The sequence below is a fragment of the Schistocerca nitens genome, chromosome 2, assembly GCF_023898315.1.
Source record: "Schistocerca nitens isolate TAMUIC-IGC-003100 chromosome 2, iqSchNite1.1, whole genome shotgun sequence".
Classification (NCBI taxonomy): domain Eukaryota; kingdom Metazoa; phylum Arthropoda; class Insecta; order Orthoptera; family Acrididae; genus Schistocerca; species Schistocerca nitens.
This window is the reverse complement of record NC_064615.1, coordinates 786,075,471-786,090,269: the sequence shown is the minus strand read 5'-3', so window position 1 is coordinate 786,090,269 and position 14,799 is coordinate 786,075,471. Positions and strand designations below refer to the sequence as shown.

The 14,799-nt window shown below is 40.5% G+C and overlaps 1 protein-coding gene across 1 annotated transcript in view; it reads right to left on the bottom strand.

Moving 5' to 3' along the window:
• Window positions 1-9,130: 9,130 nt before the first annotated feature.
• Window positions 9,131-14,799, bottom strand: part of LOC126235330 (serine protease HTR4) — a 358,578-nt gene continuing 352,909 nt past the window's right edge. Inside the window, exon 2 of the mRNA XM_049944053.1 lies at window positions 9,131-9,417. Coding sequence (XP_049800010.1) covers window positions 9,131-9,417 — 287 coding nt within the window. The remainder of the gene's footprint in view (window positions 9,418-14,799) is intronic.

The following is a 14,799-nucleotide window of genomic DNA, read 5'->3' as shown; positions in this document are numbered from 1 at the left end:
TTTGTTTACAAAATGTAGCGACAAACAGGGACAGCATATTTCCGTTTAAGGTAGCTAAATAGTTTTAATCACTGTATTATCTCACATTCACTAACTGAAAATTGTGTCAGTTTAAACACCCTGGTTCGACAAAGTTACATATCATTTCGTATTCTAGCCTAACTTTTGGGAACAATTTTTCCCGACTTATTCATTACTCTATCAATGACTTAGATGTCAGTCACCATCAAACTAGGAGGTGATTACGTGTAGTGTGTCCCACAACAGTCCATCTTAGGGCCATTTCTTTTCCTTTTGTACCATAGTGACCTCTCATCAGTTACAATGACAGACGCAGAGTTTGTGTTCTTTGCAAATGACACAAGTATCGCATTAAACAGCAAGCAGTCCATAGTTTTACAATGGGCTTCTAATGAGGTTTCTGTGAACATAAATAAACGCTTTATGGCTAACTCACTGTCATTAAGCTTTCAGAAGACTCACTATATGCACCTCAAAACAAAACCAGCGTACCCATAAAGTTTAAAGAAGCACAGGTACATGAAGCTGACAGTGTTAAATTAGTGGGATTACAACTTGTTGATAAACTGAGATGGGAGGAACAAGTCCATATTCGCAATGCGAGTATTATCAGAAACAGGTGACATAACAATAAAAAATCCTGGCCTACTTTGGTTAATTTCATTTGGTAATATCACATGATATCATACTTTCTGGTAGCTGTTGAAGTCAAACAGAAGGTTCCAAAGCGTGTAATTCGCGTTATTCTTGGTGTGAATTCACAAACATCCGGTAGAAACATGTTCTTGGAACTGGGCATACTAATTACTGCTTCTCTGAATCTTTCTTCCTTAATGAAATCTACGCCTGTGATTCAGGCAGGATACGCCATTCGTTCGGTGCCGAGGCGCTGCTCCGATGCACCTAGAGAGCCTCTGCAATTCTGCTAGAGTTTAGGGGTAATACCAAGTGGGCTGATTAGTGAATGAGGATTTTGACTGAGGAAGGAGGCGTCCTTGGATAGTCCGCGCAGTTGTGAAAAGCCACTGCGCCATACTGGCGTAGTCATTAGCGCATCTGCCAAGGGAGCAGAAGACACAGGTTCGAATTCCGACCTTGGTACAAATTTTCATTCGTCGCTTCAGTTTGCATGTACAAATCATAGATGTTTTGAGATTTGTAAACGTCTCTAGAACGATACAGTTTCATTTGATTAATGATATCTATTGCATACAATATATTTCTTTTTCCAACAAACTGCTCCCCCCCCCCCCCCCCCTCCTTCTAATAGCCGTGTACCGCAAGTCTCTAGAGGAACGGAAGGTTCCAAATGATTGGAAAAGAGCACAGGTAGTTCCAGTTTTCAAGAAGGGTCGTCGAGCAGATGCCCAAAACTATAGGCCTATATCTCTGACATCGATCTGTTGCAGAATATTTTGCTCGCGTATCATGTCATTTCTGGAAACCCAGAATCTACTCTGTAGGAATCAACATGGATTCCGGAAACAGCGATCGTGTGAGACCCAACTCACTTTATTTGTTCATGAGACCCAGAAAATATTAGATACAGGCTCCCAGGTAGATGCCATTTTCCTTGACTTCCGGAAGGCGTTCGGTACAGTTCAGCACTGTCGCCTGATAAACAAAGAAAGAGCCTACGAAATATCAGACCAGCTGTGTGGCTGGATTGAAGAGTTTTTAGCAAACAGAACACAGCATGTTGTTCTCAATGGAGAGACGTCTACAGACGTTAAAGTAACCTCTGGCGTGCCACAGGGGAGTGTAATGGGACCATTGCTTTTCACAACATATATAAATGACCTAGTAGATAGTGTCGGAAGTTCCAAACGACTTTTCGCGGATGATGCTGTAGTATACAAAGAAGTTGCAGCATTAGAAAACTGCGGTGAAATGCAAGAATATCTGCAGCGGATACGCCCTTGGTGCAGGGAGCGGCAACTGACCCTTAACATAGATAAATGTAATGTATTGCAAATACGTAGAAAGAAGGATCCTTTACTGTATGATTATATGATAGCGGAACAAACACTGGTAGCAGTTACTTCTGTAAAATATCTGGGAGTATGCGTACGGAACGATTTGAAGTGGAATGATCATATAAAATTAATTGTTGGTAAGGCGAGTGCCAAGTTGAGATTCATTGGGAGAGTCCTTAGAAAATGTAGTCCATCAACAAAGGAGGTGGCTTACAGAACACTCGTTCGACCTATACTTGAGTATTGCTCATCAGTGTGGGATGCGTACCAGGTCGGGTTGACAGAGGAGATAGAGAAGATCCAAAGAAGAGCGGCACTTTTCGTCACAGGGTTATTTGGTAAGCGTGATAGCGTTACGGAGATGTTTAGCAGCCTCAAGTGACAGACTCTGTAAGAGAGGCGCTCTGCATCGCGGTGTAGCTTGCTGTCCAGGTTTCGAGAGGGTGCGTTTCTGGATGAGGTGTCGAATATATCGCTTCCTCCTACTTATACCTCCCGAGGAGATCACGAATGTAAAATTAGAGAGATTCGAGCGCGCACGGAGGCTTTCCGGCAGTCGTTCTGCCTGCGAACCATACGCGACTGGAACAGGAAAGGGAGGTAATGACAGTGGCACGTAAAGTGCCCTCCGCCACACACCGTTGGGTGGCTTGCGGATTATAGATGTAGATAGATAGATATATTTCACAAAATAAATATTAGTAACAAGAAAAATGTACAAGAAGGCTTAAAGGCACTTCAGTCCAAACAGCAGTCCACACATTTTCAGTAGCTTATCAGTAACCCTAAAAAGTTTAACTACAAGTAAAGTTCAGTTTGGGAAAAGCCTGACAGACTTACTTCTACTCCACTGACAAATTTCTAAACAGAACCAGTTGATGTACTGTATGAATTATTACTATTATAATCATTATCGTATTTTTATTACATAATGAAAGTTCCATGGATCTTAGAGTTCATCTAATGTCATCTAATCTTTGGTAGTGTATTAGAAATATACGAATAATAGTCGAGTTACATTGTTTATTAGAATGCATACAACGGAATGGATCGAATACCTCGGTAAAGCTTTCTGTTTTCAAATTCATTAGGCACCTTGCTTTTTCAATATTAAGCCTTACTGTCGCGCACAGGTGGCGGTGTGGGGTGCGTATAGGGTGCAGCCTCGCTTGTCACAGAACTTCTATTTTACGCATCTCCAGTATTGTTTACCGCTTCTAAGAAATCGCATTTCAATTTTATTACTTCACACAGATATACACAAGTACAATACATATGTTTTCAAGGCATCTTCGTAATCGTCGCGAATATTCTCCTTCGTGGCGTATGGTAGCTGCTTTTCGGGAGAAATATCTTTCTGGGATATTGCGGCGTTTTGAAGGGTATCACATCTCGCTGCGTTTTATAGTCGACTGAAGAAACTGGTCGTAAAAGGCTTTGTACTTCTCTTTCTCTCCTTCTCTCAAACCATCTTCATCCTCACTTCTCATGCTCCCTAAAGGTTCCAGTCGCTCACCGTACAGTTGTACAGGAATTTCGTAAACAGGAAATACTGTGAGTGTATGCACATACGGATCTACTAGCCCTACTGCTCAAACAAATGAAATTGCCAAACTGTATTATAAGTAGTATGATGTAAGACTTCTCCTTACTAGAAACCTCTTTACGAGGGAATGATATCCTAATGACGAGTAGTTCATTATATTGTGGGGATACAAAATCTTGCCACTCTCTGAAGATTCCTGATAAGCTTGATATTACTGTTAGAGCCATTAATTAACAGTTAATTTGTGGGAATAGTCTAGTTTCATTTTTGTGTTCATTTTGTAGCTTTTCTGCTCTGTTAGTTTTTAACGTTCTTCTACAAAAAATTGGTTCAAATGGTTATGAGCACTGTGGGAATCAACTGCTGAGGTCATCAGTCCCCCAGAACTTAGAACTACTTAAACCTAACTAACCTAAGGACATCACACACATCCATGCCCGAGGCAGGATTCGAACCTGCGACCGTAGCAGTCGCGCGGTTCCGGACTGCGCGCCTAGAACCGCTAGACCACCGCGGCCGGCGTTCTTCTACGACAGCCGCTTTGAGACGCTTCCATTTCTTCTTCTTTGAATACTCCATGGAATGTGTATCACCTCAGTACAATGCTGTGTTCCAGAGGCATGCTTTCAGTTACTTCTTTTCCCGTTCTACATACATATATGTGACGTTTGATACGAGCAAGGAATTTCCTTTCACTGAGAAATGTTTCCTTCACCAATCTATGTGTATCAACTTCCTCATTCTGGCCATCCTATGTAGTCTAAATTCCTGGTTAGGAGAATTCATTCACTTCTTCTGTACTTGATTGCTATATCTGACATGTAACAAGTCGCTTTACCCTTTCCATAGATCACATCATTTTTTAACTTTTTTTTTGTTCCGAATCCATTGTCCGCGGTACCTGTGCTGTACATTCCATCCAACAAGTCAACATTTCATTCCAGCTTACATCGTAAAGGCTTCCTCCATTCTTCCTAAGCTAAACTATTGATAAACTGTTTACTGCTACAATCTCGAAAACAATGTAATGTGTTTGGTCCCCGCTGCGGGACCTGTGGGCGATGTTATAGTTTGTGTTAGTTCATTTACAGCAGTTTACTACCTGTCTCAGGTATTTGCAGCTGTGATTTTGGTTATTTGTTTCATAATATTCACTGTGATAGTAATGGAGAAACATTGAGTGCAAAGCAAACAGCTAAATATTGCATGTTGGGAATGTTGACTGTACAGTGTATGGTACAACGTTTACTGTTGAACGGAGAGGAAGAACTGACATAACTAATGTAATTTCAAACAAACATGAAGTTACTCTTCAAAATTAACAGTCTAGAATTAAAACTGACAGCTACATGCTGGTGAAAATAATTACAAAATAACGGAAACAGGGTGGTGTATATCCAAAAACAACGTGATTGCTGGAATGTCTTCAAACAATAGGGTAAAGCACCCGAAATTTGTCTTTTATGACAACTGAACATAATTCTGTAGGTTTGTTAACTCCTATGACTCAGTCTTCAAAACAGGAACTACAGTTTTGTGAATATTGTTGTGTGAGATTTATATGGTGAATTTCCGTACCTAGATTGAAATAGCAAATCAAATATTAGCATCCGTAAAAAATTACACAATTTGCTTAACTTATTTTCGCACTGATTAAGTTTGTATCATAGAAAGAAAAAAGTTTGGTTCACTGTTCAGCTACTAAAATTTGTTTATAGAAGTAATGTTTTGGTAATCAGCGCGTTTTAGACAGATTTAAAAAAGTGCAGTTCACTTAAAAACACTGAATACTTTCATAATAGCAAAAACTGTGTTCGATAATTTTCGTTGAATAGGTGTATACCAGTTGCTATGAAATGAAAGTAAGCTTGTGTGATAAATATATAAAACTCGAAAGTACTGTTCAGATAGAGACTCTACTCAGAATACGGAAACTTACGTTTATATCAGAGCTATATTCTCATTAATATTATAATCTCCTAAGCATATAGGATGTCCACATGAAACCTCCCTGATTTCCAAATGCAGTTAAAAGGCTAGAAGACATAGATGTAAAGCAACTCAAAATGTTTTGTGTAGAACTTTTTTCCAAACTATTCCCTTTTTTTTAGATGCTAAATAATTACCAGTAGTGCCTATACCTCAAGAGAGAGCTGAGTGCGTGGTGTTGCATGAGGAAACAAGGTCAGCCATTGCTGTCTAAAGGAACTTCCGAAGTGAATTTCGAAGAGAGTCACGAGACGTCCAGAAGATTAAGGCATGGGAGTGTAAAGACACAGTCATATTGTGGCAGAAAACACGCATCTGATGAAATTGTAGAAGAGATCAAATGGACCATCCAAAGAAACCCATCATGAGACCTAATTATCCCTCGCTCAACAGTTCACAAGGTGCTGCATATGCGACTTCTCTTGCAAGCTCGCAAAGTACATACTGTGCAAGCATTGAAGCTAAACGACTTGCAGCTTCACCTCGAATTTTGCTTTTGGACTGGATCGGTCAAAACTATGACTATGCAGGAAATTGTGTTTTCTCTGACGCATCTGGTGAGGTTAATCGGCGCAACATTCGCATCCGGGGTGCGGAAGATCCTCGCAGCTTTCAGTAACATGCCAGAAACAAGGCGACTGTGAGTGTTTGGTGTGTACTGATGAAAGACAGCATACCTGGATCATTTTCTTCCACAGAAAAAACCGTAACAGAAGCCGTTCAGCTGGACATGTTGAGCAATTTTCTGTGTCTCAGTTTCTTCAGCTTAGGGTAAATGTAATCATATAGCAGGATAGAACACCACTGCACTGGAGTTTACATGTTCGTGACTTCCCGGGCCAATCATTTACACAGCGATGGACAGGACGTAGTGAGCCAGCCAAGTGGCCACCGCGTTCTCCATGCATAACCCTTCTGGATTTCTTGCTTTGGGGTTACGTGTAAAACACTGAGCTTGCACCGCCTGTATGTGACCATGGCGATCTCCACAGGATTGTGAATGCAATAGCCTCCATCACCCCAGACATGCTTTTGTGCGTATGGTTTGAGGTAGGGTTACGGAAGGAGCCCATGTAAAAGTGTACTAATTTTTTGCATAAAACTTTTTGAATTACTTCACGTGATGCCGCAAACTGCAAATATCATAGTTTTTAACTGCATTTGAAGATCACAGAGGTTTCATGTGGACGTCCTGTACTAATCTCTATTTTATCAAATAAATTAATAGTATGCCTGTGTGAATGAAAATTCTAATCTCCTGAGATTTACTTTTCTTTGATGGATCTTTAGTGCAATGTTTTAAACGTTCCTGATTTTACATAAATATAACATAACGATTTAGTTCATGATGTAACTGTAGGTATTGTAATGTTATTGAAAAAATTATTTTATCTAAATTGCAAGTATGTTCAGAAACTGTGAAAACTGAGAAACTAAATTTCACCAGCGTACATGTGACATCCGCCTCCTCTTCCTTCTCAGTGCAGTCCCAGTTTTTCGCTCGAGTACATTCTCTGATCCACGTGATTGTTCTCCTCTCTCTCTCTCTCTCTCTCTCTCTCTCTCTCTCTCTCTGTCTCTCTCCTATTAATTTTCAACATGCATCTCTTCACTGAATTTGTCTTCCCGTTTAAAGTCCAGATCCCATTGTGTGATGTCACATCATCAAGGGGTAGTGATAGTGCAAATATAGGAACTTCGAAAGATTAAGTAGGAGAAGCAATTAAAAACAAGTATTACTTCCAAAACCTTGATGGTTGTAGAGTACCAAATATTCTGGAGACTACCGAGAGACCACGACAACGCAGTAATGTTCCTCGAGTATACAGCTATATTTCTCCAATTTTTATGATTAAGTTAGTAATAGCATGAATTAGACACAAATGGACCACAAGATGGCTACTTCTGTTAAAACATATTCTTTGAAGACGAGAGCGTCCCATCACTCACAGGAATACACCGGCACTTTAAAAGTGACAGTAAGAAAGTTGCCAGAGCCTCGCAACCTAATATCCAGAATGTTTCTTTCAGAATATATTATAAAATACCCAGTTAGGTTGGCCTAAAACAGTAGGGACAGTCTGGTCACTCGTCTGATGGGCAGGAGATTTTAAAATGACCGCTGAGGTACAGCCCCACCCACCTTCCAGCTACCCTTCGAAGGGGCGTCTTGGACTTCTGTAACCAGACAACATCGACCAACAGTTTAGGCGCCGTGTTGATAGGCTTTTACGTTAGTACTGAAGTTTTAGAAGATTAGAGAAGGCTACCGCTTCTACAAGTAATTATTTCACACGGATAGTTTCTCGGTAACTCACAGTAAGTAACTGGTTAATTCCTTTCTTGTACAGCCGTCATCACTTCACAAGCTGTCCAACAGGTAACTAAGGTTATTGTATTTCCTTTGTATCATTACTTCACAATATCTCACTCTCGCTTTTATTTACCTGTCACTGCCATTATCGGATTTCCAGAGCAATATCTGCCCTATTTGTTCTCGTATTCAACTCCAGTTCAGTTAAACTGTGTAGTCTGTGAGTTTTATTTGCCGATGGCATAAAGACCAGAATGTATCTTTTATTCACGTTTGAGTATACCTGACTCGCTTTGTAAGCTCACCTCTTGTCCTGCAATTCTAAGCGTAGCATCAATCGCGTCAGTTTTGACTCTGGGCTTAATTTCACACTACCAGTAGTACTTGCATTCTAATAACTGGAACCAAAGGGGAGAGTGCTGTTTTTCAAGTGAAATAAGTGGGAACTTTCAATGGATACTGATTGTAAACCTATTTTTTTTAGAAAGAGTAGTACTTAAAATGTGTTTAGTTGCTCAAAAATATTTAAAGCCCTTTTTACTCTTTTGCATAATTATTTTTCTGTCGATCGTGGCGTGATCCTCATCAAGGCATGCTACTACTTCATTGTTAATATGTAGTAGTTTCTATCTGACAGGTTGGATGTGCAATATTTTGATCTTACTGTAATTCACTCCTATTTTCATACTTTCACTATTACCTTCTTCCAAATGTGGTTCAGATCCTTTCTATTAACATGTTTTCTTTCGAAATGAAAAAACTAATAAACAGTAATATAAGACGCTGTGAAAGTGGCACGCTAATCACCTGTTTTTAATCTTGTTTGTCCGTGGCTGTGACAAAATTTAGCTAAATATTTATGGCGTCACCGAGTCATAAAATATAATTAATTCAAATATTGGATATAGTAGCCTAGGTAACCGACATCGAATCCTGGTCGGGCCACGGAATATTTCATTGATTTTCATTTAGCCTTCATCTCTTAACAACGTCGAGGGTCGCTAGGAACGACAACTGTATGTTTCATTGCTATGTCCATGATGATGATGATGAGGATGAGGCCCCATACTCCGAGGAGCGTAGGGGACGATGCAGGAGACCCGCACCGCTGTAATAGGCAAGGTCCTAGCAGAGGTGGTTTGCCATTGTCTTCCTCCATGTCCATATAAACAATAAAAACATTTGAATGACGTTGCGGAACTGGTTTTGGTCATAAACAGATCACTACGTAATTTTTTTATCTATGTGGAAATACGAAGCGAAGTATTTAGTAATTAGTCAGAATTACTTACTGACACGTGGATAATACTTAAAATCCGTGTTGTTCGCGAACTGCGGTAGGCGCCCGCCTTCCTCGGATCCGCCACCCCGCACCTGCCGGGCTGTTTGGCGTTGGCCCGCTCGCCTGTCGAGGAAAAGCAGAAATCCCTCCCGGCTGCAGCGCAAGCAAAACGTCCTCGAGCCGGCGTGGCGGGCACATCGATTTCCGACCATTCCGCAACAAACGACTGCAGCCGACAGGAAGTGACAGTCGATTACTGCGAGATGGCGGTTGACGTCACACGGTCGACCTGGAAACCATATCCACTTGAAAGGAGCGCAGAGCGACAGTTTCGCCGTCGCTCCTTCCGCCGACATCCGAACTCCGAGTGTCGAAAAACTTCCGGCAGCGAGAGAGAGAAACTGCTCTGGGATTTCTTGCGAATCTTCTCGAGCGTGCGCTAGTGCTTGTTGTGATGGTGTTTCAAGTCGATAGAGGAACCCACTAAGAAAATACAAGCCATCCAGTTAAAGCTACTAACATTTTTAGGCCCGTGCACTCTCCCCATTTTATTTTTATTCTCGTGATGGCTTCAGACCAACTCACAGTGTAAAATAAATTAAACGCAAAAGACATCTCTGCAGATGCTCCCAAGTAACTACCTACACGCCCTTAGCAAAGGACCAAATGCTCCAGGTAGGTGCACCCAACACATTTGCAAAGTTCCCGACAGAGAGCAGCTTATACTGGACAGATTGACTGATCGAGTTTGCTAGATTCGGCACTGGATGACGCTAGGAGTCAGTGAGAAAACTCAATAGGTCTATGCAATGAGAGGCAAATAGGCATTTGTTATCAATATGCTGTGTTTAGACTTGCCATATATCTAGAAAAGAATGTTTAAAATGCTTTTTTATTCCAGTCTATGATCACGAATGAATCTTTAGACGATGACCGGTTTCAGTCTGTAATGACCATCCTCGGATCTAAAATATGTAAATATATACATCTAGTGAGCAGTGTGTCTTTTAACATAAAACAGCAATATGTATCACAATATACTGTCATACACCAGGGAAATGTACTGATAAAATACGGTATAGCGTAGCTTTTTTACACCATGTCCTAAAGTGATACGGCCATAATGGCATCGTCAACACATATAAATATAATCAGCATAGCATCGTCACATAGATTTAAATCTGGTGTAGAATAGGCCACAACGTCCACATTAACTAGCTACTGAGGTACAGTAGCATCCAGAAACCTGTTTGCCTACACCCTCCCTAGATGTCACTAATGTGGGCTTGCTTATATGTTTTGACGATGCCATTATGGCCGTATCACTTTAGGACATGGTGTAAAAAAGGAACGTTATACCATATTTTATCTGTACATTTCCCTGGTGTATGACAGTATATTGCGATACATATTGCTGTTTTATGTTAAAAGACACACTGCTCACTAGATGTATATATTCATATATTTTAGATCTGAGGATGGTCATTACAGATTGAAACCGGCCATCGTCTAAAGAAATCATTTGCGATCATAGACTGGAATAAAAAAGCATTTTACAGTATTGGATCACTGTTTGTACACGCAATTATGTCGCAGTTGGTGAATGTTTAAAATGCCTGTAGTGGCGATAGTGACATTCGATGGGAGTGGTGTGATGATGTGGAGTCACTGCAGCCGGTCACAGTAGATCTGGACGGAAAAATTAATGTGGGTAGTTACAAAAGTATTTTAGAAAATAGTATATTACCCAAAAGGCGTCAACAGAGATCGATCCTTTTCGTTCCGGTATAAAAATATTCCTGCCCCAGGGATATGGAGTGTTTCTCCACGATTCGAAGGAAATAAGATGGATGCACTAGCATGGTCCTCTCATGTTTAGTTATATTCCATTTTTATCATGTCACAGCGACAGCCAGCTATGATGTGGAACGTATCAAAATTTCGGTGCGAATCCTTTTGCCCAAATCATGCCAGCAACTGATTACCAGGCCTAATGAAAAATGGAAAGAAATTTCTTAACATTAATAGCTGTTATCAACAACTTACATAAATACAGCACTTTTCCACCAAGTAAGTGCTTGAATCAAAACGTGATGAGCAGTCCTACGTATGTCTGCAAATGTCTCATTTGTGCGACTGGATATATGATTTCTTATCAGAAAGACCCCTGTTCGTAGTAATTGGTGGAAAGTCATCGAGTGAAACAGCAGTGATATCTGGTGTTCCCCAAGAAAGTGTTATAAGCCCTCTGCTGTTCCTAATCTATGTTAACAATTCATAAGAAATTCTGATCAACGTTTTCCGATTATCTTGAGATGATGCTGTCATTTTCCTGCTCGTAAAGTGATCGGAAGGTACAAGCAATTGCAAAATTATTTAGGCAAGATATCTGTATGCTGCGGAAATTGGCAGTTAACTCAAAATTACAAAAAGTGTGAAGTCATCCACGTGAATACTACAAGAAATTCCCTAAATCTCGGTTGCACATTAAATTACACAAATATAAAGGCTGTCGATTGAACTAAATACTTAGGGACAGCGGTTAAGAGTAACTTAAATTGTAGGGTTCACACAAATAATTTTGTGTGGGAAGCCAACCAAAGATTGCGTTTTATTGGCTTGGAAGATGCAAGTGTTTTCACTATCCTTGTTTTTCCTCTTCTGGAGATTTACTGTGCGATATGAGATCCGCATCAGATAGCACTGACGGAGGTCACTGAAGAAGTTCGATGAATGGCAGCTTGTCCGGTGTTTTTGCGAAATAAAGAAGGGAGTGTCACGAATATGATTTGCGACTTGGGGTGGCAATCATTAAAACAAAGGCATTTTTCGTTGCGGCATCATCTTCTCGCGAAATTTCGATCACCAATCTTCTTCTCCGGGTGCGATTATCTTATGTTAGTGCTCACCTAAATATGGAGAAATTATCATCGTAATAAGTCATTAAAACAGATGCATTACTAGATGCGCCAGGATCTTCTCACAAAATTTCAGTCACCAATTATCTCCTCCAAATGCTATAATACTTTGTTAGCGCCCATCTGCGTATCGAGAAATTGTTCTTGTAATAAGATAAGAGAAATCAGAGAGCACGAAGAGACTGAAGTGTTTGTTTTTCTGATGCTTTGTTCCAGAGTGGAACGGTAGAGAAACAGTCTGAAAGTAGATTTATGAACCCTCTGCCAGGTACTTAAGTGCAGAGCAGTCATTAGATGTAGATGTGAAGACAACCTGCTGCTGACTGTTTGAAGGGAACGTTCAACATTTTTAAATTCCGATTAACTGCCTGCTGTCGGCAGAATCGCGTACTTTGCCATGGCGCAGTTGTAAATAACAGTCTGTAAATCAAATGTGAATGATATATATTTAATTGCTTTATAGCGAATAATATTACGAAGCTGGTACTGTGAGAATTATTACATTAAAGAGGTCTGTCGTTGAAAATTTTTTAAGCTATGTTTTTGTAACCAAAGGTTACTGCAAAAGGTAACCAACCAGCCAGTTTGAGTGCGAATCACTATGAAATGAAAAATGTCACTTACAACAGAAGCATGTGACGCAGTAGGCTATAAGAAGGTGCTGTAATGACTACCGCTTCATTTTGTTTTGAAAAATACTTATTCCAGGCAAACTATGAACAGAAGTTAAAGAGACGGGTAATTAAACTTTCATAGCACTACATTACATTGTGGTCCGAAAGGAGAACATTTTATAGAAGTGGCAAAAAGGAGAAGGTTTCTTTGCTTGTACTGAGTTTATGTGGCTTCCACGCCCAGAACGCCAGCACGGCGATGTTATTGCAGGAGAACCGGCCTAAACAGCCACACAAAGGCAAGCAACCGCACAGGACAAGCATTGGCCAGAATACAAGAGAAAACACCGACCGTAGCTTTTGAACTAGCGCAGGTCATACTGCTCATTCCAAAAGTTCATCAGCGAAACGCTAATTTTGTGCCACCAGTCAGTAATTTCTCCAAGTTAGAAATTAACGTTTTATTTAGAAATTATTTGGGTGCTGCCAAACTATATAAACTTTAATGTCAGTGTGAGTGCCACAGACTGCAGGAAATCACTGACGGAAAAAATCGCAACACAAAAGATAATTAACGTAGACTAACGTAATTTCGGAAATACGTTTGTCTAAGTAACATATTTAAGTGAGTAACGTACAATATCAAAAGTTAACGGAAGTGCGACAGCAGCCATTGTAAATGAGGAGCGCAGTTACATTAATAACCATTGCTCCCGCCAGAATGTTGAATTAAGCATTGCGTTGTAAATGTCCCAGATGTCAGTTTGTGGGATGGAGTTCCATGTATGTTGCACTGGGTCGGTCAATACAGGGGCGGTTAGTACTATTTGTAGATTACGTTGGATCTGTCGTCCGTTTATGTCCCATATGTGCTCGATTGGAGACAGATCTGGTGATCGGTGCTCTTTAGAGGATGCGTTAGGACAGCGGTAAGCGGACGAGCGTTATCCTGTTGGAAAGCACCCCATGCAATGCTGTTCATGAATGACAGCACAACAGGTGGAATCGCCAGACCGACGAACAAATTTGCAGTCAAGGTGCTTGGGATAACCACGGGAGTGCTCCTGCTGTCATACAAAATCGCACCCCAGATCATCGAAATACTGACCTTACGACTTAACTAGAAGAAAGATTAAGGAAAGGCAAACCTACGTTTCTAGCATTTGTAGACTTAGAGAAAGCTTTTGACAATGTTGACTGGAATACTCTCTTTCAAATTCTAAAGGTGGCAGGGGTAAAAAACAGGGAGCGAAAGGCTATTTACAATTTGTACAGAAACTAGATGGCAGTTATAAGAGTCGAGGGACATGAAAGGGAAGCAGCGGTTGGGATGGGAAGGGAGTGAGACAGGGTTGTAGCCCCTCCCAGATGTTATTCAATCTGTATATTGAGCAAGCAGTAAAGGAAACAAAAGAAAAATTCGGAGTAGGTATTAAAGTCCATGGAGAAGAAATAAAAACTTTGAGGTTCGCAGATGACATTGTAATTCTGTCAGAGACAGCAAAGAACTTGGAAGAGCAGTTGAACGGAATGGATAGTGTCCTGAAAGGAGTATATAAAATGAACATCAACAAAAGCAAAACGATGATAATGGAATGTAGTCGAATTAAGTCGGGTGATGCTGAGGGAATTAGATTAGGATATGAGACACTTAAAGTAGTACAGGAGTTTTGCTATTTCGGGAGCAAAATAACTGATGATGGTCGAAGTAGAGAGGGTATAAAATGTAGACTGGCAATGGGAAGGAAAGCGTTTCTGAAGAAGAGAAATTTGTTAACATCGAATATAGATTTAAGTGTCAGGAAGTCGTTTCTGAAAGTATTTGTATGGAGTGTAGCCATGTATGGAAGTGAAACATGGACAATAAATAGTTTGGACAAGAAGAGAATAGAAGCTTTCGAAATGTGGTGCTACAGAAGAATGTTGAAGATTAGGTGGGTAGATCACGTAACTAATGAGGAGGTATTGAATAGGATTGAGGAGAACAGAAGTTTGTGGCACAACATGACTAGAAGAAGGGATCGGTTGGTAGGACATGTCCTGAGGCATCAAGGGATCACAAATTTAGCATTGGAGGGCAGCGTGGGGGGGTAAAAATCGTAGAGGGAGACAAGAGATGAATACACTAAGCAGATTCAG